Source organism: Pantherophis guttatus, chromosome 6 (genome assembly GCF_059756535.1).
Source record: "Pantherophis guttatus breed Tessera chromosome 6, ASM5975653v1, whole genome shotgun sequence".
Lineage (NCBI taxonomy): Eukaryota > Metazoa > Chordata > Lepidosauria > Squamata > Colubridae > Pantherophis > Pantherophis guttatus.
The window spans coordinates 32,302,195-32,323,385 of NC_142068.1; the positions used below are offsets into that span (position 1 = coordinate 32,302,195).

At 34.9% G+C, this 21,191-nt stretch overlaps 1 protein-coding gene across 11 annotated transcripts in view; it reads right to left on the reverse strand.

Moving 5' to 3' along the window:
* Positions 1 to 777: 777 nt before the first annotated feature.
* AGFG1 (ArfGAP with FG repeats 1) overlaps positions 778 to 21,191 on the reverse strand; it is a 35,601-nt gene continuing 15,187 nt past the window's right edge. For 2 of the 11 annotated variants that reach the window (XM_034439361.3, XM_034439367.3), the window contains exons 7-15: positions 20,607 to 20,696; positions 15,316 to 15,519; positions 12,821 to 12,992; positions 11,367 to 11,446; positions 7,643 to 7,735; positions 7,066 to 7,113; positions 5,560 to 5,715; positions 3,852 to 3,943; positions 778 to 3,310 (exon numbers count right to left, since the gene is read on the reverse strand). In XM_034439361.3, coding sequence (XP_034295252.1) covers positions 3,251 to 3,310; positions 3,852 to 3,943; positions 5,560 to 5,715; positions 7,066 to 7,113; positions 7,643 to 7,735; positions 11,367 to 11,446; positions 12,821 to 12,992; positions 15,316 to 15,519; positions 20,607 to 20,696 — 995 coding nt within the window. In that variant the 3' untranslated portion in view covers positions 778 to 3,250. The remainder of the gene's footprint in view (positions 3,311 to 3,851; positions 3,944 to 5,559; positions 5,716 to 7,065; positions 7,114 to 7,642; positions 7,736 to 11,366; positions 11,447 to 12,820; positions 12,993 to 15,315; positions 15,520 to 20,606; positions 20,697 to 21,191) is intronic. The other 9 variants (XM_034439363.3, XM_087872657.1, XM_034439366.3 and 6 more) reach the window with 7 other exon arrangements.

Sequence of the window (21,191 nt, forward strand, 5' to 3'; positions counted from 1 at the left end):
ACTGCAGTGACTCACTTAACAGTGGCAAGAAAAGTCATAAAATGGGGCAAAATTGACTTAACAAATGTCTTATTTAACAACATAAATTGTGGGCTCAATTGTGGTCGTAAGTAAAGGGCTACCTGTATAGAAAAAAGATTTTTCCACTATGTTGAAAATGATTTTTTATCATAGTATAGATTATTTCATAAGTATGAAAAAAGATACTCTCACTAAATCATTTGAAACATGGATAAGGCTTTTTTGTTTTTGTTTTTTAGCTAAATATCTGACTTTTTTTAAGCACTGCAAATTTCTTACCTCACACTGAAATGTATTTAATGTAACCATCCAAGAAGTAAGATCTTCAATAAGACACAGTTGATTAAAAAAAAATGGGCACACAGTACTGGAAATGCAAGCTTCTCAGTGGTAAAGTAAAGCCCAATTAAAACGTAATATAATTGCCCAGTCACCAATTTGAATACCAGAACAGGGGGCTTTTTAAAAAAAAACCAAAAAAACCCCTCTAATATTTAAATATCTAAATATAGCAGCATAGAGTATAAAATTTGCAAAAAATTCATCTGATGCAACAGCCAAAATTATATTAGCAGATTTTTTGCAGAAATGCTTTGTGCCCATTAAGATGTGCATACATGTTAGATTCCATTTAACTGGCTGGACATGTTTTACTGGGGAGTTCAATGACGATGGGTATTGTACTGTTATCTCAGATTTATTCATCTGCCACTGTGTGAATTCGAGGATTCTCTCTATCAAACAGCACTATGCCAATTGGTGCTTGCAGTTACATGCTGCAAGGCTGCTTTATTCACAATACACACACACTGAATTTCATTTTTTAAAAAAAAAAAAAACAGTTTTTCAATGTAATATTACTCAGAAAATGGAAATCATTTCTAGAAAAAACATAGAAAAGTCTTTTATCACCTGAAACAAAAATTCAACATGAGGATTATATTAAGTTCAACAGTAAAAATACCACCTTTTCCTTAAGCACTGATACAATGATTTTTTTAAAACTTAGAAATGAAAGCAGCAGAAAAGGAAAATTCCTGTTCTTAAAATTCAAGGCATCTAAGTGAATGCATAATATTCCCATTCCCCCCAGCAGAGTCAATGAGAAGGGAAAGAAGGTAGAAATACAGTACCAAGGATGAGTTAAAAACATTCTCCTACAGAATTATTCTTCCATTAAAAAGCTGAGGTTCTTTAATCATAAAAAAAATGTGGCTCTTTGCTGACTCTTATGCCACATTCTATATACAGGTGTAAAGTTTTAATTGCAATTTCAAGGATTCACTGACCCAAATTAATGTATGTATGCATGAAAATGACATATTTTTCATGATTTAAAATGACTAGAAAGCTCTTAACTTGACTCCATTCACCTTTTCATCAAGATGCACTCACTGAAACTAAGACAAATGTTGCATATACTGGAACACATAAAATTGCCTTTTTGGGACATATCCCAATTCAGCACTACCACGTTAACAGACATCCAAACATAATGTTCTGTTTGCCTTTTAAGCTATCTCTCTCAAAAAGGCTACAGAAAATTCAGAAACACACTAACCTGGTAATTCCAGACAGAAACTGGTAATTTACCCAACATATTCTCTCCATCCTAATTTCCATCCTCCTATTAAAAATTTTAGAGGAAACTTTTTGAAAAATCCTTTACTTTACATTCTACCCAAAGTATAGGATATGTAGGGATGTGCTATTTCAATGTTCCAAATAGCCTTATCCACTAGCAACGATATTAAGTACTATTTTTATATCCCAGATTAATGCTAATGACAATCTGAAAGCATTGTGTTTAAATTCCACAAAGAGAACACTTTCCCCTCCTCATTAATCAACCATCCTTTGAGAGAAATTCCGATCTTTTCTGTATCAATGCACCCTAAAAGCATGGTATATGAATCATCTTGGTTCAAATCTTCAGGTCACTTAATTTTATGAAGTAATGATCTGTGTCAGGATTACACTGTGTGTGGATTTATATTTGTCACCGATAATATAATTGCATACAAAATGTGTATTTCTATTGACAAACATCAAATATTTGAGTTACAAATTACCTAAAATCTACAGAAACATTGCTCGATCAGCTTTCATCAATAAATACGCTGCCATGGCATTTACTTTGCAAATAACTGCTGAACAATAATTCTTCTGGTAGAGCACAGTATTCATTCAAAATCCACAGTATGCATATCCATACCAAAGCTAAAGTTTGGTTTTATTATGTATTTGCTGGCTGTTTGATTTCAATAATGCTGCAAAATCAATCTTACCAACTTGTTTTAAGTAATAAGAATGAACAATGACTGCAAGTTGAAATGAAGAAACGTTTAAACAATAAATGAAATGAAATATACTTAACATTTTAAGTTAATTTGTTATACAGTTTTCAAAAAAAAAAAGCAATTTCATATTTTACTGATTGATCAGTAGGTACATTCCTATTGTTAACATGATTGTTAACAATTTGCAGCCTTACTGAAACAGCCAAGGAAATAATGCAATTTCAAAATTTTGTCAATGATTTTGAAAATTAACAAAATTGGTTAGTGCAAATGCTGACAACAACACACTTTTTTAATATTTATTTTGTCCACCTGCAATCTGTAGCAAAACACGATCAGCTTTATTATGCAGACAGGTATCCCTCCACATTATATAGAATTTAGGCATGTATAAATAGAAGAGCTCTTCAGGAAAGAAAAAAAAAACACTTCAAGAAATGAATAAAACTTCAGTTCTGAATTCATAAATCCCAACAAGCAATGTTAAAATGATGTAGGCCATTCATTCCAAGATATATGACAGCACTTTAAACTGGCTGATCTATTTCTCCCAGTAACATTTTTCACATAACAGTGTGTTAAAAGTTACAAATACTGATATGCACAAATAACTAATTCCTAAGAGAAAAATATGTACAATACTGCAGCATAATGAATGATATCTGCAATAACTTAATATTAGCCAATTTTAATATACATGATACTATTAACATTCTCCTGCCATTGCACAAGAAAGGATGTTACCACAGTTCCATGTTTTGTACATCACCTGGTGTTCCTTGGTTTTAATACACAATGCAGACTTTTTTTCTCTCTGAAAGACTTATTTTGTGTTTAAAGCTAAGGTCAGTGAAACAAGACAACAGTGCAAGAGGCATAGAGATGTTATGTGATCACATAGAGTTCTTTTAAGTAAAGTGTCTATAAGGCTATAAGAAAGGATTGGTTGCTGAGCTTCCTGTTGGAAAAGGCCCCGTTGCTGCTCCTGCCTAAAAGAAAAAGAAAAAAAAAAAGAGAGAAATCTCTCAAGAAATAATTACACATGCATCTTGACAAATCAAATTCAAATATAAATTATATGAATAGTTGCAAGTGTTTGAATAATTCATGAAACAGAAATAATGTCTTACTGATAGTGCTTTGATTCCTGCTGTGCACAGAAATATATATATATATAAAACATAGTCATATCATTTCAAACTATGATTTCTGTACAGTTCTTTAAATTATTTAAATTAATTAACATTTTAAAATCCTATTTATATCATTTAAATCTCCTAACATTCAATTTTTAGATGATGCAATTTTTCAATTTCAATCAAATGAGGACCATATTATACATAAGATAGAATTAAATAAAATATTAAATATAAATAATTTAAAATATTCCAGAGAAAGTTGCAGGTTTAGGATTTGCAGGGGTGGGGTGTTTGGTATTCCCTTTTTGATATCCTTTTGAGGACAACCTATTTCTCAATATATGTATATGAATTAAGAGACCCATAAATCTGACCCATAGTGTTCACTTACCATAAAAGGATTACTGGAGACTCCAACAGCTGTAACTTGTCCAAATGGGGTTACTACTGATTTTCCTTGTCCAAACGCAGCAAAGCCAGTACCTTTGCAATAAAATATTAAAAATTACCTTGTCAAATATCATATTATGCATATACTCCATTCTCCAAAATCAGTCCCTTAATTACTAAATATTTTCAATCAAATAAATCAATTAAACAATTAAACAATAAATTAAATATTTTATTCCAAACAAAATGGGATCCCATATATTAAAATATATTAAAAGTAACTTAACAACAGAATTACATATAGTTGACTTATAACCATTCATTTAGTAATATTGAAAAAGTGACTTGTTTTTCAGTTATGACTGTTGTAGCATCTCCATGGTCATGTGATCAAAATTTTGTCACTTGGCAACTGACATGTATTTTATGAGTTGCACTGTCCTGCGGTCATGTGATCACTATTTGTAACTTTCCAAGTCAGCATCATATTCACTTAATAACTGCAGATTCACTTAAAAACTAGTGATACACTTAACAACCAAGGCAAAAAAGTTCCTAAATGGGGCAAATCTCACTTAACAACTGCCTTGCTTAGCAACATAAATTTTGGGCTCAATTTTGACTGTGAAACAAGGACTACCTGCATGACCACTTTCTCTATCTTTTTTTCTATAGGAGGTCATTTATGGCTTTGGAATGAGGTTATCATTGATATGCAGATGACTCTCAATGGAACATTGCCACTTTAGACTAAACTGGAGATGATATACATATCCTGAAATAGTGCTTGTTAGATATCAGATTTGGAGAAATAAGCTAAATTTAAATCCTTTCAAATCTTGTCCATAAACAACTAGGTGATTCATTAACATCAGTTTCATGACAGTTATGATATATAGTCCCAAGATTTGGCAGTACTCCTGGACTTGCAGCTCCTACTTAAGCTGCAGTAGAAATTGTGTTACACCAATTTGTAATCACTGAATGAACATTAATAGGCTTGTGGAACAATTCAAAATTTCCTATAAAGCCCTATACAAAGTAGCACTGGGATATATCAAGTTTGCCAAATGTGATTCTTGTATCTTTAAAGATTAATGGATAAACAGAAAAAAGTCAGTTAACATTATTTCAATATGCGCCACAGTGGCACAGTGGTTAGAGTGCAGTACTGCAGGCTACTTCTGCTGATCTCCGGCCGCCAGCAGTTTGGCAGATCAAATCTCATCAAGCTCAAGGTTCTGTCGCTAAGTGAGACAGTTGTGAAGTGAGTTTTGCCCCATTTTATGACCTTTCCTGCCACAGTTGTTAAGTGAATCACTGCAGTTGTTAGTAACACAATTGCTAAATGAACCTGGCTTCCCTATTGAATTTACTTGTCAGAAGATAGCAAAAGGTGATCATATGATTGCAGGACACTGCAACTGTCATAAATATGAGTCAGTTACCAAGCATCTGAATTTTAATCATGTGAAGATGGGGATGCCGCAATGGTTGTAAATATGAAAAACAGTCCTAAATCACTTTTTTCAGTACTGTAAATGAACTGCCTGTACATTACCAGTTACATTTAATAATGCAAAACAATATTTCATTGGCCCACCAACAAAATCATGGCAAATACAAGTTTCAAAGATAAACCAGGAAAATGAATTGTTTTAAAATAATCACTGTACTCTTGAAACAAAATGTAATATGCAAGCATTTACCATTAGGTTGCTGAGTGAAAGCAGCCTGAGAAAAAGCTGCCTGAGTTGGGAATGCAGGCTGCTGGAAGTTACCACTAAAGCTAGTAGGAAGACTGTATGAGGCAGTTGTTCCAAATCCTGCGGGCATACTCATGGAGGCTGTGCCAAATGTTGTGGCTGATGAAAGAAACAATAGCAATTAATTATTTGTGTTCAACTTTTATTATTAGGTCACACTAAAAAGCATTTTGACAGAATTCTTTGTGAAGCAACCAGTCACCTGGCTAGCCTTAAAACCATTAAACTTTTAGTTTTTATTGACATATAGCCAAAACTTGTCTGGACTGCTCCTTTAATTTAATATAATATTTGCCAGTACCTTGTTGAAGGTATGTTCATTTTTGGGGAAAGGCTACATAACACAAGTACTAATTTTTGATGTTTTTAATAGAGAATAATTAAAGAGCAGAAATAATTTCTAGAGCATCATGAAATCATGTAGCTCATCAAAGAAAAAGCCATTTGACAAATAATTTCCTTATAAAAAGTTCTGTAGAAATTCTAACAAACTGCTTCAGCTGCAAACTAAATTCTCTTTGGTTCACAGCATGGATCAAAAACCAAATTCCACTTACTCAGACTACATCAATAAATATTCATTCTTAAAACTGCAACTAACACTATTTTTCTTTTTCTTGAAAGGGTGAAGTTAAAGAAAATTGTTCATTAATCACTTTCTTGAATTTTGAATAGAATATGTAAAGGATATTATCCAATTATTTCACCTGACACAATCTAGCAATGAACAATTTAAAATTTTGCAGAATTCTATGATATATATTAAAAGCTTCAGGAGAAAAATTATTGACAATTACTCTATTGAAGCATTTTTACATATAAAAATTATATTGTAGAGATCTGGTGTAAGTTTATCAATATACCCACCAATCAATAGTTATGGCTAGTCAAGAAAGACATGATGAAAGCGCTTATTGTGGAATAAATAGGTGCACAAATATAAAATAGACAAGAAACAGACAGGAGACCAACAAAGCTTACACAAGCCATTATTAGCAGGGAAGATAACTAACTGTACTTGCTAATACAGAAAAACCAAACACATTGTGACAAGGTACAATGGTTTGACATCATTAGTATCACTAAAGGTATTAGGAGTACAAGCTTCAAAACTCATTTTAAACGTTCTACATATGTGACCATGGAGGTAAAATGTAGCAACTTTAGCTCACAACTCTAAGCACACTTAATTGACAGCAAGTCCCAATGAAATTAATGGACATATTTTTTAATACATGTGCTTAGGACTGAAGTGTTAAATTTACAACAAGTAATGTGTTAATGTATAATTTTATAGTCAGTCAATCACCATCCATGCCCACTCCATTTCATAATATGGAAGGAAGGTTGAAAAAGTTGTACATGCAAAGGAACTTGTAACTGCAGTAAGCTTTCACAAGCAAATAAAAAATTAGCCACCTGAAATTTATATAAAATGTGGCCACCTACCAAAGTGAGCCTGAGGAAATATATGAGAGTGAATTGCTCCTGAAAGGCCTTATGAGAAGTCACAAAGAGACCAGATATTGTCAATTTATTTATAAACAATTTCTTCAGTTGATAACATTTAATCAGTTTGTCAAAACTTATTTTATGATTTTTTTAAGTTATTTCCCAAAACATTGAAATAAATTGGTTTTAACCAGCACAAGTTAATTCCTTCAGTGTAGAAATATTAGCTTTACAACAAATATGTGTCCACCAAAATCAAAGAATAAATTATATCAAAGTTAAATCTGTAAAAACAAATTTAAATATTAAAGTATTCTACAAGAGTAGCACAAGTGCCTGAATTACAAACATGTTATTAAATAGATTTAACCTTCAAAAAGCAATTAAAAGGATTTAGTTAATCTATGCATACTGCTTATTCATAACTGGTCAACCCAAAAAAATAAGCCTAATGCCCATGAGATTTCATAACTAATTTCATATGTACTTTAACTATATCACAAAGTTATGTGTACCTGTTAAAAACAGAACAAAAATTGCTATCAAACATAACTGTAGATATATTTTTCCTAACCTGCTGCTCCTCGGCTGGTGGTTTGGAATGGATTTGTTGATGCTGCTACTGCAGCTACAGGTGCAGCCACAAACGGATTTGTGGATGGTGTTGCTGAAAAATGAAGCACTGACACTGAATAAAGGATATCGTTTTTACAAATTTGCTTATATAAACAGCATGACAAATCAGTTTTAAGTTATATTTTAATCAATGAGGTAGTTTTATCATAGTCTGCTTAATACACCAACTTAGATGCAAGACTGTTACCTGAACAAAAAGGAAATTGGAATTAACTATAGTTTTGTATTTTATCTGAATTAGGATCTCATAGTTGTCAGCTGTGGAATAAATCAAATAATTATTTTCAGGAGCTGCAGAATATAAAAGTTCATCTCTTAGTTTACAAAGATTAAATCATTACAAATTGCCCATTTTTTTAAAAAAATTAATTTTATTAAATTTTAAAAATATGAACAAAAGTGAACAAGCAAGAAAAAATTAAAAAATCAAATAAAAATCCAAAAAAAGGAAAAAAGAAAAAGCTTCTGACTTTCTTTCTACAGATATAGATAAAAAAATATATCCAACTCTTAGTTTAAAAGTCTCATTATTTCTAAAAATCAAAATTAAATTTCTTTTAGTTTCTCTCAAAAAGTCCAAAACATCACTACCTTTTAAAATACAACCAAATACCTCTTCATTCTATGCCTCACCCAAATTTCTATAAACTCTTCTTTAAATCTATAGCTTCCTTATTAATGAGTAAACATCCAATAAAAATTAACAAAAATATCTAGTAACTTAATATATAGCTCCCTTTCCATTTAGTTTACACTCCTCCATTGCTCACTTATCAATTAAACATGACCAAAAAATAACCACTTATTAAATATCAAAAACAAATCCATTACCCCAATAGACATTTCCAAAAGAAACACTATCCAATTCAGACAACCATTCAATATCACCAGATATAACAACATTTAACCATAGTCATCTGTAACTAATTTAATATATATTTTCCTTCTCTCTCTCAAATATGCTTAAATTCCATAAATAAAATTCTGACTCTTGATTTCTTCTGGTATCTTTTCTTCTTCTCCCTGAAATTCTTATTATCTTTCAAGCCCATTTCTAGTTTCCATGAAGTAACTACAATAAATCGCTTATATTTCAAATTGAAAGCGTAATCCCAAATTCTTTTTCAAGTTTTGAATGATCTTCCAGTGGCATTTGTAAGAGCAGTGAATCCATCTTTGTTGTCTCAGTGTGATATATTCATCATTAGTAATAACTTCTGGTTCCAGTAAAGAATTAAAAGGCTCAGACACTTCACAAATCAATAAATCAAGTGTTTTCTTTAAAGTAGCCATTTTGTACTCTAGTAATCAACCTTCAAGTTTTGTTTTACAATTGACATGTAAACAAGACCGCTTTCCCACACAAGAGGTTCTTTTTATTTACTCTTTCAAAAAAGAAAATCCTTTGTTTATAAATCCAACCAATCAGTGGAAAGGTAGAGAAAATAATAAAATAAAACCCAATGCCATTCAGAAGCTTCAGATTGTAATCCCACAATGCAGATTTGCTAAAGAGGAAGTTTTCAATTTTCATAGAAACACAGAAAACAGATGGCACAAAAAGACCATGTGGACCATCAAGTCTGTCCTTTTGAGTTTTTAGCAACAGCACTTAGACTTATAAACTCCTCTGTAGTGTTTTACAGTACTCTCTGGGTGGTTTGGAATCCCAGCATATTGCCCTCCGGCAATCTGGATCCTCATTTTACTAACTTCAGAAGGATGGAAGGCTGAGTCAACCTTGAGCCAGTCAGGATAGAACCCCAGGCTATGGGCAGAGTTAGCTTGCAATACTGCATTCTTACCACTGTACCACCACAGTGCAGTGGTTTTTCTTTTTTTTCTTTTTAATTTATTTATTACTTTTTATTATTTATTATTTTATTTATTTATTTATTTATTTATTTGTTCCTATTTCTATACCGCCCTTCTCCAAATAGGACTTTATTTATTATTATTTTATTTTTAATAATAATAATAATAATAATAATAATAATAATAATAATAATAATAATAATAATAATAATAATAATAATAATAATAATTTTATTTCTATACCGCCTTTCTCCCGAAGGACTCAGGCCTATTTAAAAACACAAGACAAACATCAATTTAAAATTATTAAATAAATTTGGCTCCATTTAAAACCCCAGAAATTTAAAATACCCCAATTTAAAATTATCATGTCGATAGCCCGGCCTGGCGGAACAACACGGTCTTCAGTGCACAGCGAAATACCCGGAGGTTGGGGATCTTACGTATTTCCGGGGGCAGTTCATTCCACAGGGCTGGGGCTCCCACAGAGAAGGCTCTCCCCCTGGGTGTCGCCAGCCGACATAACTTGGCCGATGGCACCCTGAGGAGACCCTCTCTGTGGGTCTCTTTTGTCAAATGATAGACATATGTTTATCCCAAGCATGTTTAAACTCACTGATAACTGACCCACTACCTTTGCTGCAAATTGGTTCTAACTTCCCACTGCTTCTGCAAAGTAATATTTTCTAACATTACTTCTGAATTTCCCTCTTGTCCCTTTGAGGTTATGTTTCCTTATTCTTGATTTCTGCTTAATAAAGAAAATACTGCCTTCTAGTACCTACAGGTAATTCACATCCTTCATTATTTAAAGGTTTCAATTCATGTTCCCTTTCCCTTCTGTCCTTCAGAGTGTACATATTCAGCTCCTCTAATCTGTGAGGATGTGTTTTATCCTTCAGACTTTGCATCATTTTTGTTGCCAGTCTCTGGATTTGTTCAATCTTATCCACATCTTTTTTTAAGAGGGGTGCTTAGAACTGGATACAGGGTTCTAAATGGGGTCTGACTAAAGTCCTATATAGCAGGATTTCGGTCTCTTTTTTCCTGTTCCTCTAGTGATGCATCCCAGAATTTGTTTGCCTTCACAACTAACTGGCCACACTTTTTACTAATTTTGCAGTCATCTGCTATGAACACACCTAAGTCCTACTTTTCTGTTGTTCTCTCTTCAGTCTTTCAAAAATAAAATTCTTTCTATTTGAATATTTTAAGTCTGTTTAATTTCCAACTTTTTGCAAGTCCAGAAAGTATAAATTTCCAATGTTTCTATCTAAATGTAGTTCCAGAAATAAGAGTCACGAAAATGAAATATTAAATCTGTTCCAAAAATTAAGTTTCTCCGTAATTGCAAAGATGAATAAACAATAAATAAATCAATAAAAGTGATTTAGAAATTGGTTGTAGTCTCCATAAATTTAGCTTCACTGCAGTGTGAACTTGATGGAGATCTTACCTCCTATTACTCAACTCACAAGGCAATCAAAGAAACCTATCTTCACAATTTACTCTCAAGGAGTGATAGTCCAGAAGACAAATGGACCAACTTCAATCTGGAAGAAAAAAGAAGGCCCTTCTGCTGTGCAGTGAGCAAAGCCATCTATGATCTTGTCTCCAAGAGTGTTGGAAACAATAAATTGTCATTTTTCCAACAAAAGTCTCTCCATTTTGCTTCTTATATAAAGCACCCTGCCTTAGATCATGAACAGATACAAACTGTCTCAGAGGTAGTCTTAGTTTAATTGCATTTATTATACCTGTTGGTGGAAGGAAGCTAAAATATAATCATGCAAAGTGAATCTACCAGATATTGTTTAGAAAGATTATTTAGTAATATATTATAATACCTCCAAACTGAGCAGGAACACTGGATGATGCAGACTGCGTCTGTGTATTAGCACCAACTGGAACTGTTCCAAAAGCATTACTAGAAATAATTCATATTCATCAGTTGTACAACATTTGTACATTTACAGCTAATCACTGTACATGGAAACATAAAATCCAGCTTAACTGAACTTTAGAGACAATCTGGTCTGATTTGCAATCATTTTCAAAATGATGTTAAATAAAATTAAAAACTGTGATGCCTAGGTAACCAGTAACATGCATAGCAAATAAAAGAAACTGATAAGAAATTAAATTCAGAACAAAAGTTATATTTTATTTGACAGGAATGTCACTAAAGATGGCATGTATTTGCCTAAAATTAAAGATTAAAAGAGGATTATAAATATTAGCATTCATAAAAACTTAAATTAAGAAATGTTAGAAATGTTAATGATTAATCTTGAAAGTATAGTTTCTAAGTTTGTTCAAGCAAAGTAACTTGAGACTATTTTTTGGTAAACTTTTGAGCTACTACAGGTAGTCCTCGACTTACAGCTGTCTGATCAGCAACCATTCGAAATTACAATGGCACTCAATAAAGGGACTTTTGACCTTTACCCAAAGTTATGGTTTCTGCAGTACCCCTGTGAAAACGTGAACAAAATTACGGTGCTTGGCAATCTGCCTACCTTTACAATCAATTGCAGTCACAACAGCGGGCCCACCCACCTATCTTCTTCCCCATCCCACCAGGCATCCCATCGCTTGGGGCTATTTCCCAGCCAGTTGTGTCCCAATACACCTTTGGGCCGCCTCTTCTTACTTGCTGTCATGCTTACCTTTTCTGAAGATCACATTTGGGAAGAATGGGCCAATTCACCATACCCTTCCTACAGTATACAGAGGCATGTGATGCCATATCAGAAGTAGGCACTATTTTGAGAGTAGCCGCAATTTTTAGATCATAGGAGAGAAAGCTAAGCACAAGTGCCTCAGGAGGACCTGGGAAGTCCAGAGCAGGCCATATGGAGGTTGAGGAGGTGTTACAGTGCCTTCTCCCAAGGCCTCACCCAACCTGTGCTACACTTAATGACCGCAATGGGGAGGGCATGGATTGTGTTGGTAAAGAAAATGATTGTATGGGTACCGTGCTTAATGATCACCATGACTTACAACCATAATTCTAGGCTCAATTGTAAGTTGAGGACTACCTGTATTTTTGCAGGCAACAGTATATTTCTCATTTCAGGATAAGATATGGGGCCAATATAATTCTTGAGGTAGAGATGAGCTATGGTTCTCTTCAAATAATGGCTTGTTCTTGCTGGGTCTCATGGAAATCAGAATTCAAAAATATCTGTTTTTTTCAAGTAACAGTATTTCAAAAAACCTTGCACATTAAAATGCCATTTCATGTTTGTTTTGTTTAAACACGAATGATTTACATTAAACTTTTATCAAGAAATAGTACCTGCTAACATTACTAGTGGAAGTATATGCATTACTAGTGGTTGCCGTGGAGCTGAACACACTGTCCAATTCTGCTAGAGCTGCATACTTGTCTGAAGATGTACTTGTTTGACTTGGAGCCGACACAGCAGGTACTGTACTGGCAGCAAAGCCATTTCCTTGCTCATTACCACCTGAGGAAAAAAGTACAACATTAAACATTCACACAATATTTTACAATGCAAGTTAGCCAATTCTCTAGAAGTATTAGAAAATAAGCATTTTTTTAAAAAAAACCACAAAATCATATTTCCAATAAAAAATGTTTTGGGAAGGAAATGAATTTATTTTTCAACTATTTTATATACTCAGCCTCTTATTCATCTTTTTTGAGAAGGAAAAAAAAACTGTACAAGAGTTCCCACTCAGGAAAGTTCTAAATTAATGCCACACAACTACAGACAGCATATACTTATGATTAAATACAGAAGAGACAATCCTGTATGCTCTGCACACATTTTATGGCTTTCACATAGATAACTAGCTTTGATTCCCAGTGATGCAGTTAAACTGAATGAATAAAACATAGCTATAATTTGTATAATCCAGGAACAGGTTAAAAAAAATTCCATGTAACTGTGTGAAGAAATGGCCTGAGCCAAGCAAATAGCTGCTACATATGAATAGTTTGTCACAAGGCGAAAACCATTCATGTGCCAATTTTGTCTTGATGGTACCAAAAAATAAAAAGAATATCACTGCACATTGGAAACAGGAAACTTCAAACAAATATATTTCATTCCCTCTGGTTTTATTCTAGAAGAAATATTTCAGCAACAAATAACATTTAAGGTTATTACATTAAATATATTTTATAGATTATACATATGTTCTCTATGAAACCATGATTATAATTTTTTCAGTAAGATACTATCAACAAAATTACATTTCAGAAAAGGTAGTAGGTACAGCACTATAAACCACATAACTGTGTAGTGCATTAAAGCTGCAAGTTTTTGATTAGGAAACTTTATTATCCTATAAATTATGACAGATGGGTTCTTTATAAGTATATGGCACATAAAATGAATTTTATGTGCCATATATTTATAGGGTTTTCTTCCAGTAATTACAAAACTAAGCAAGTTTTGATGGTTTTTCTTGATTATCCACAATACTTTCAAAATGCTTGATTTGACGAATACACTTGCTTGAATTAAATTAAGATAAAATTCCAGAGGAAAGAACTAGTATAAGTTTCAGATAAGAACTATTTAGTTATAAAAATCATAGCTAATATGGTTAGGTAATAGGTAAACTTGCTTATAGATTTATAGCTACACAGGGCAACTTAACAAAGCTAATTAAACAAACAATTTTGCAAGACTGCATTTGGAGACTGCAAATAAGAGCTGTGAGCTTGAGAAACGTATTATATTGATCTGTCTATCTATATACACATATACACTCACCTCCATATACAGGTAGTCCTCGATGTATGACCGCAATAGAGCCCAACATTTTCATTGTTAAGCAAGACAGTTGTTAAGTGACTCATGCCCCATTTTACCTTTTGGTCATGGTTGTTAAGTGACTCACTGAAAGTGAATCATGCGGTCTTTTAAGCAAATCTGGCTTCCCCCATTGACTTTGCGTGTCAGAAGCTTCCTAAGAAGGTTGCAAAAGAAAATACGAAGACCCCGGGACGCTGCAACCATTGTATATATATGCCGGTTGCCAAACACCTAATTTGACCACATGACTCTGGGGATGATGCAATGGTCATAAGTGTGAAAACTGATCATAACTCACTTTTTACCTTTCACAATTTCACTACTGGCTTCTCCATTGACTGACTGGTCAAATGTTGGCTAAGAACTTTTTAGATGTGAAATCATGCAACCACAGGATGCTGTAATGATCATAAATGCCCTCTGGTTGTGAAGTGCTTAAATCTCAAACATATGACTGCTGGGGCACTACAAGAAGTTACTTTTTCAGCACCGCTGTAAAGTTGGTCACTAAACACGGTAGTGAGGACTACTTGTATAACAGGGTGGGTTTTTTTTTAAAAGCAATTTCATCATGAAAAATGTTAAAATAATTTATAAACAAACAGAAATAAAGATGTGTGTGAATTTGGGCACAAAACCCTATGATTACTACAATTACCATGTGCTGAAATTCATAGCAACTATATTTTAAAAGATCCAGTGCTTCAGATACATAACTTGTTCAATAATTGGTAGAACATAAATAGCCTCTGGTGCATTATATCAAAAAAAAGGTAGTACATATCAATATTTTTATTGTATTACCCTTATTTTCACCAGAATAACTAAATTCCAGTGCCTCAAACTTGCAAGTAATATGGTGCAAGTTTTATAGTAACACTTGTATTGATTGTTCGTAATAGAAATTACTAAAAATCTCATGGATTTTAATAGTACATCACAGAACAAACTATAGCCATGATAAATAGTGTAAGAGAACAGGTCAAAGAATAAGAATTAGTACCTTGCCCTGTGCTGAAGATATTATCTAAATTAGCAAGAGCTGCGTATTTATCTGCTGACTGGAGACATGGTTTATTCACTACAGCTTTACTGGCTGCAGTTGTGTTGCTCTGAGAACCACCGAAGGCTCCAAAATCAGCACTGGAAGATTTGGGGAAGTTATCAAAGTGTGCAAAGTTAGCATTCACTGATCGAGCGCTCCCACCTGCAACAAAATAAGTTCAAAAGTTTTCATTGAAAGTCTCTTCAAATGTATCTGGTGACCATGTGTGCTAATGAACTTATAGCTCATACCTTTAATAAAGTTTCTCTATTCAAAAATCCTGATTGGTGAAAACAGGTATTTTAAATTCCAAATCCAGACGCCCTAGCCTTATCAATCTCAGAGCAGAGTGAAGAAAATACATGTTGTAGCAAAACTTAAAAGACATGGTTGTTCAACCTGGACTGGCGGGGGTGTGTGTGTGTTAACATGTATTTTAACATGTTTTATTGGATATTTTATTGTTGTGAGCCACCCTGAGTCCTATGGAGATAGGGCGGCATATAAATAAAATAAAATAAAATAAATAAATAAAATAAAACTAGCCTCAATGATTCACACAAATATGGTTTTGTTTTTAGGGTCTTGTCTTTCTCTGCAACTTAATTAGATTGAAATTCAATATTTGATAAGTTCCAATAAACAGCACAATGCCTTTAATTTTTTTAAAAAACTATCAAACTAAGAAGTATCACTTCATATCAATTTAGCATGGTCTAACTTTTTTGTAATTTTTAAATTCTGTATTACTATGAAGAATTAAAAGCAGAAGAGAGAGCTAAAGAGGAGTAAATTATATTATTAGAGAACAAAATCCTCATTACCACTTCTGGTAATCAAATATTCAATGTTTTAAACTTCAAACTGCAAAAGTGAATGCTAGTGGTTGGTGCTTGATTACACTGCTCTCTTTCTCTTTGAAGAGATTAGTATGTGCAACCTTCTTCCAGAAAAATAAGAAATGAAAAACTGTGACATTCAGATGCTACTAAACTATAACTCCTAGCATATTTACTATAGTCTCAATGGCTTGAGCCACTGGAAATTGTAATTTAGTGATTATTTTGCTGGCTATAGATTGGGTAAGGAAATTATAAAAATATTTGAAAGGTCAGACTGGATTCTACATCAAAACAAATAATCTGTATTAATATGCTAGAATAAATAGCAATAATAACACAATCCAAATCAATTTACTGCTGGATGGAGGCCTTTTCATTAACGGTCAGGGTCAAATTATATTACTCTGGTCCAGTGCAGGTTGCTATATATATGTTTTCATTTATCCACTAAAAGGCTGAGAGAGAGTAACTGGTCCCAAAGGTTACCAGCCAATTTCTATGCTTAAGAAAGAACTAGAACCTGGTGTTTCCACCCTGTTCAGCACCTTAACATTATATCACATTGACTCTCATCAAAAAATATCATTTTTTTATTTATTTACACAATTTATAAGGTCACCTAATTAGGAAATTGTGATTCTTGGTGTCTAACCTGGGATTGAAATACCAAAGAAAGTAAACAATAAAAATAACAATGGCAAAACCCAACATAAAATAACACTTACAGAGGTCAAAACATTTCAACATCCAAAAACATTTACCAGACTAGGGGTATCAAACTTGATTTCATTAAGGGCTGCATCAGGGTTGTGTTTCACCTTGGGGGGCTGGGGTGGGCATGGCCAGCTCAACATCACTCGGGTCGGGGGCGCCTGTGGTGTCCTGAGTGCTCTCCCAAACTCGGTTTTCGGCTGAAACAGCCTCCTGCAACCCTCTGCCAGTGAAAACGGAGCTCGGGAAGGCTGTGTGCAGCCCTCCCAAGCTCTGTTTTTGCTGGCAGAAGCACCATGGGCAAGTCCTTCACTGTTTCCAGGGTGGCCCCGCGGGCCGGATCTAGCCCCTGGGCCTTGAGTTTGACACCCCTGTACTAAACTGTTTCATTCAACATCCTGGCCTAATGCCTGGAGGAAAAAAAACCCAGTGTTTTAAACTTTATAGAACACTAACAAGAGTCAGGCTCATCTGAAACTCAAGGGTCATATTATTCCAAAGGGTAGGTGCTGTGACAGAGACGGGTCACATTTGATAACATAGTTCACAGAGGAAACCTAAAGTATGCCCACTCTCTTGGATCTCATGGGATTGGCAGACCCAGACAGGTCCAATCCCAACTTGGACCTGTGCTATGAAAAGCTTTATAAGCAATAATCAGTATCACAAATTACACCCCAAAGCCAGTGCAGTTCATGAGTAGCGGTATTACATGTACGTACAATGATGCACCCACCAACATCTATGCTGCTGTATTTTGAACATACTATAGTGAATCGGATGGAGCTGTGCAAATATCTCTTTGGCCACAGTAGTCACCTGTTCTTCAAACAAGAACTATGAGTACAAGAAGACCGTCAAAGTACATGCTAGTTCTGTGTGGGAAAGTGGAACTCCATTCAGAACTAAAGACAGAAAGCCTCCAGCTTCAGGGATCCTAAAAACCAAAGCCACTTAGTGTGATCTGAAAAACATGTATCCCCCTTAGCCTCCAAAACTGATAGCATCACTTGTCCAGTCCTGGTCAGAGATGGATAGCTGTGTATCATTATCTAATTGATATTAACCCTGTGCCTATGGATGACCCTACCAAGCAGTTTCATATAAATAGGTGAGAATGTAAAGCCCCGAAGATGCTGCAAAGCAGGGCAGTAGGGCTGGATCTCTTCCTCCGCTAGTATCAACTTGAACTGGTCCCAGAGAAAGGACAACTAACTTCCCCCTAATCTTAACTTTCTGAAGTCAGTCCAAAAGGACATGTACAGTGGTATTAAAAACCACTGAAAGATCAAGGAAGGCCAGCATGGATGCGCAGCCTCCTTACTGATCCCATCAAAAGTCATATACATATATATCAATACATTTTCAGCACTATATTGTCCTGAATACGTTTTCAGCACTATATCAGTTAGTCCAGAATGCGGCTGCACGGGTTGTTACGGGGGCTTCTCGGTACTCCTGTGTGACACCTCTCCTGCACGAGCTGCACTGGCTGCCGGTGGCTCTCTGGGTTCGTTTCAAGGTGCTGGTGCTCACCTATAAAGCCCTACATGGCTTAGGCCCAGGGTATCTGCAGGATCATCTCCTGCCTTCCTCCCACCGTCCGGTGTGCTCACACAGAGCGGGCCTCCTCTGGGTGCCGTCAGTCAGACAATGTCGGCTGGCGGCCCCCAGGGGGAGAGCGTTCCTTGTGGGAGCGCCGACCCTCTGGAATGGGCTGCCCACCGGCCTCAGGACAGCCCTGGACCTCCTCTCCTTCCGCCGTGAATTGAAGACGTGCTTTTTTTACCAAATGGGCTGAATCCGTAGGGGTGACTTCAAATAATTTTAATAATTTTTAATTAATTTTAATTTAATTTTAAACTGATTTTAATTGTTTATGTAATTCTTTGTTTTGTTTTTGTAAGCCGCCCTGAGTCCTACGGGAGACGGGCGGCATATAAATTACATAAATAATAATAATAAAATAATAATATATCCCAATATGAAATACAACTACCTTCCCAGGAACCTTCCAGTGAGAATCATCTCCTCCCTAAAGGATGCATTCACTACTTTGTGTATATAACCATACATCATCCCCCAGGAACTCTTGACCAACCATGAGTGTTATAGTGTCAACCCTAATAGTCAAATCTAATATTCAGGTGGCTCCACTTTCCACCCAAGGCCCGTTCATTTTATCAGAAATATCACAAAAACATGCCAAACTATGTCACACAAAATCCCAAAGCACCTGAACAGCTGATCCAATTCAGAGTGGATCCAAGAGACTTTATCCAAAACATGTGCCAAATAGACTTCACAGATACCTGCCAATGTTCCTCAGATCTATCTTTGCCCAGGAGGGACCAGATCATCTTGAAGAGGGCTACCAGCCCTGTTTGTAGACATGATAAAGAGCAGAAAAATAATGATGTTTTGCTGCTCTTATCACCATGAGTAATCCTTAATAAATGCTTTCTCTTTTTCCCCAGAATTATCTTTTTCCATTTCAAGTGCCAGAGTTACTCTAAAAACTAGCAACTTTTCAAAATCCACAGCAGAGTCTCATAGGCACATATGTACAAAGCTGTTGCCACCACCTTGTTCCAAGCAATGAAGAAAGCCTCAGTTGAGCTGTGCAGAGCTTCAGAGAAGAATCTAAATTCTTCTGAAACCCAAAGGGATCCATCAAGCACTTGGGAGAGGCCAATCAGATGGATTCTTCTATTCTGTGGTACAGAGCAGCTACAGGTAACTCCAAGGCTACCTGGGAGTGATCTGACCACAAGTACGGACAGTAACATCCCTCAACTGCATGTGTCTGAGACAAAGAACAGTTCTATAAACCATGACTGCTGCCATGAATCGAACCTTTAGTAATCTGGGAGAAATGCACAGTGGCTATGGACTCCCAAGCCAATTTCATCTTTTATCAGGGAAAGGCAAATTAAAGCCCTCACTACCCAAGTGCTAAATTTTGGGGATTCTACTAGCAACTTGACCATAGCATAAAACAGCTCATAGAAGGGATGATGAATAGTAGCAGAAGTCCCATTTGATCTCTAGAGTCAACTATCATTATCAACAGGTTTCATATCCTGTTAACTGCAGAGCAGTGCTGCTAAAAGCCACCAAGTCTCTTGGTTAATTATGATAACTCCACTGCCCTTGGCCTGAGTCATGCCTTGTGGGAACATTTCTAGGAGGGAAACACCTCCCTCAGTGTGCAGGAACGTTTGGTGAAACACTCTAGGTTGATCCTCTCATTCATAATCAGATTGTGGAGGAAGGCGAACTGGCATTATTAAAAGCCAATCTGGCATTTGGCAGCAGCTGCCAAAAATCTGAGCCACTAAAGATCCAAAGACAGGTAAAGGAACCACCACAGGAGACTGGAATGTGGAATCAATGTTACATAAAAAATTGAACTACATTATACAGTAACCTGAAATTGTTTGAGATTTTCATGAATACTAAAAATTGTATTATATTTTCCACTTATTTGCATAAAGAAAACCATTGTAACTATGACTTTCACTCTCTATATTTGGTGGGATAATTCTCAAGTGCAAATAAGCCAATATACCAGTAGCAAGCATGTACTATTAGGTAGCATCTTTTGAAGAAGAACAAGAAGTAAGAAAACTTGAACATGACACAGTGGAAATGAGGAAAAATGGTACTATAAATTAAATGAGCCGAGTTTCCCACCTTGGTGGAACTTACTGCGCATAGCCTGGCCAGGGAAAGCAGAAGTAGTAAAGTCACCAAAACTGCAGCTAGATGAAAGCGTTCTGAACGCTGGACAGCCAGAAATTGTGTGAGGGGTTAAAATTAACAGAAAGGAAAAACAAAAAATTTAAAAGAAATCTTAAGCATTTTTAAACAAGGAAAATGAAACAGAAAGTGGTCAACCACAGATCAAGACATACCAATTAACATTCCAGGAAAAAATATTACAGCATAAAACGAATAAAAAAGAAAAAGAAAGCAACAGTCCATACACATGAGGTAGTTTTAGCCAAACCAATGTATCTTGCAGGAGAAAAAAATAGACTCTTTATCTTAAGATATGATCCAATATTTTTCCAATAAATAGTATTTACATCATGTGTAGGAGTAATTCAGAAGCTATAATATAAAAAAATCATGCATGAACACAACCCACACCAAGTATAGCAAAAGAAAAGGAACATTCATTTTTCAGGTTTCCCCAGAGCTTCAGATTATGTGTGTTAAGACAAGTAGATACAAGGAGATCTAAGAAATATTCCAACTATAGTGTCCAGATTAGTT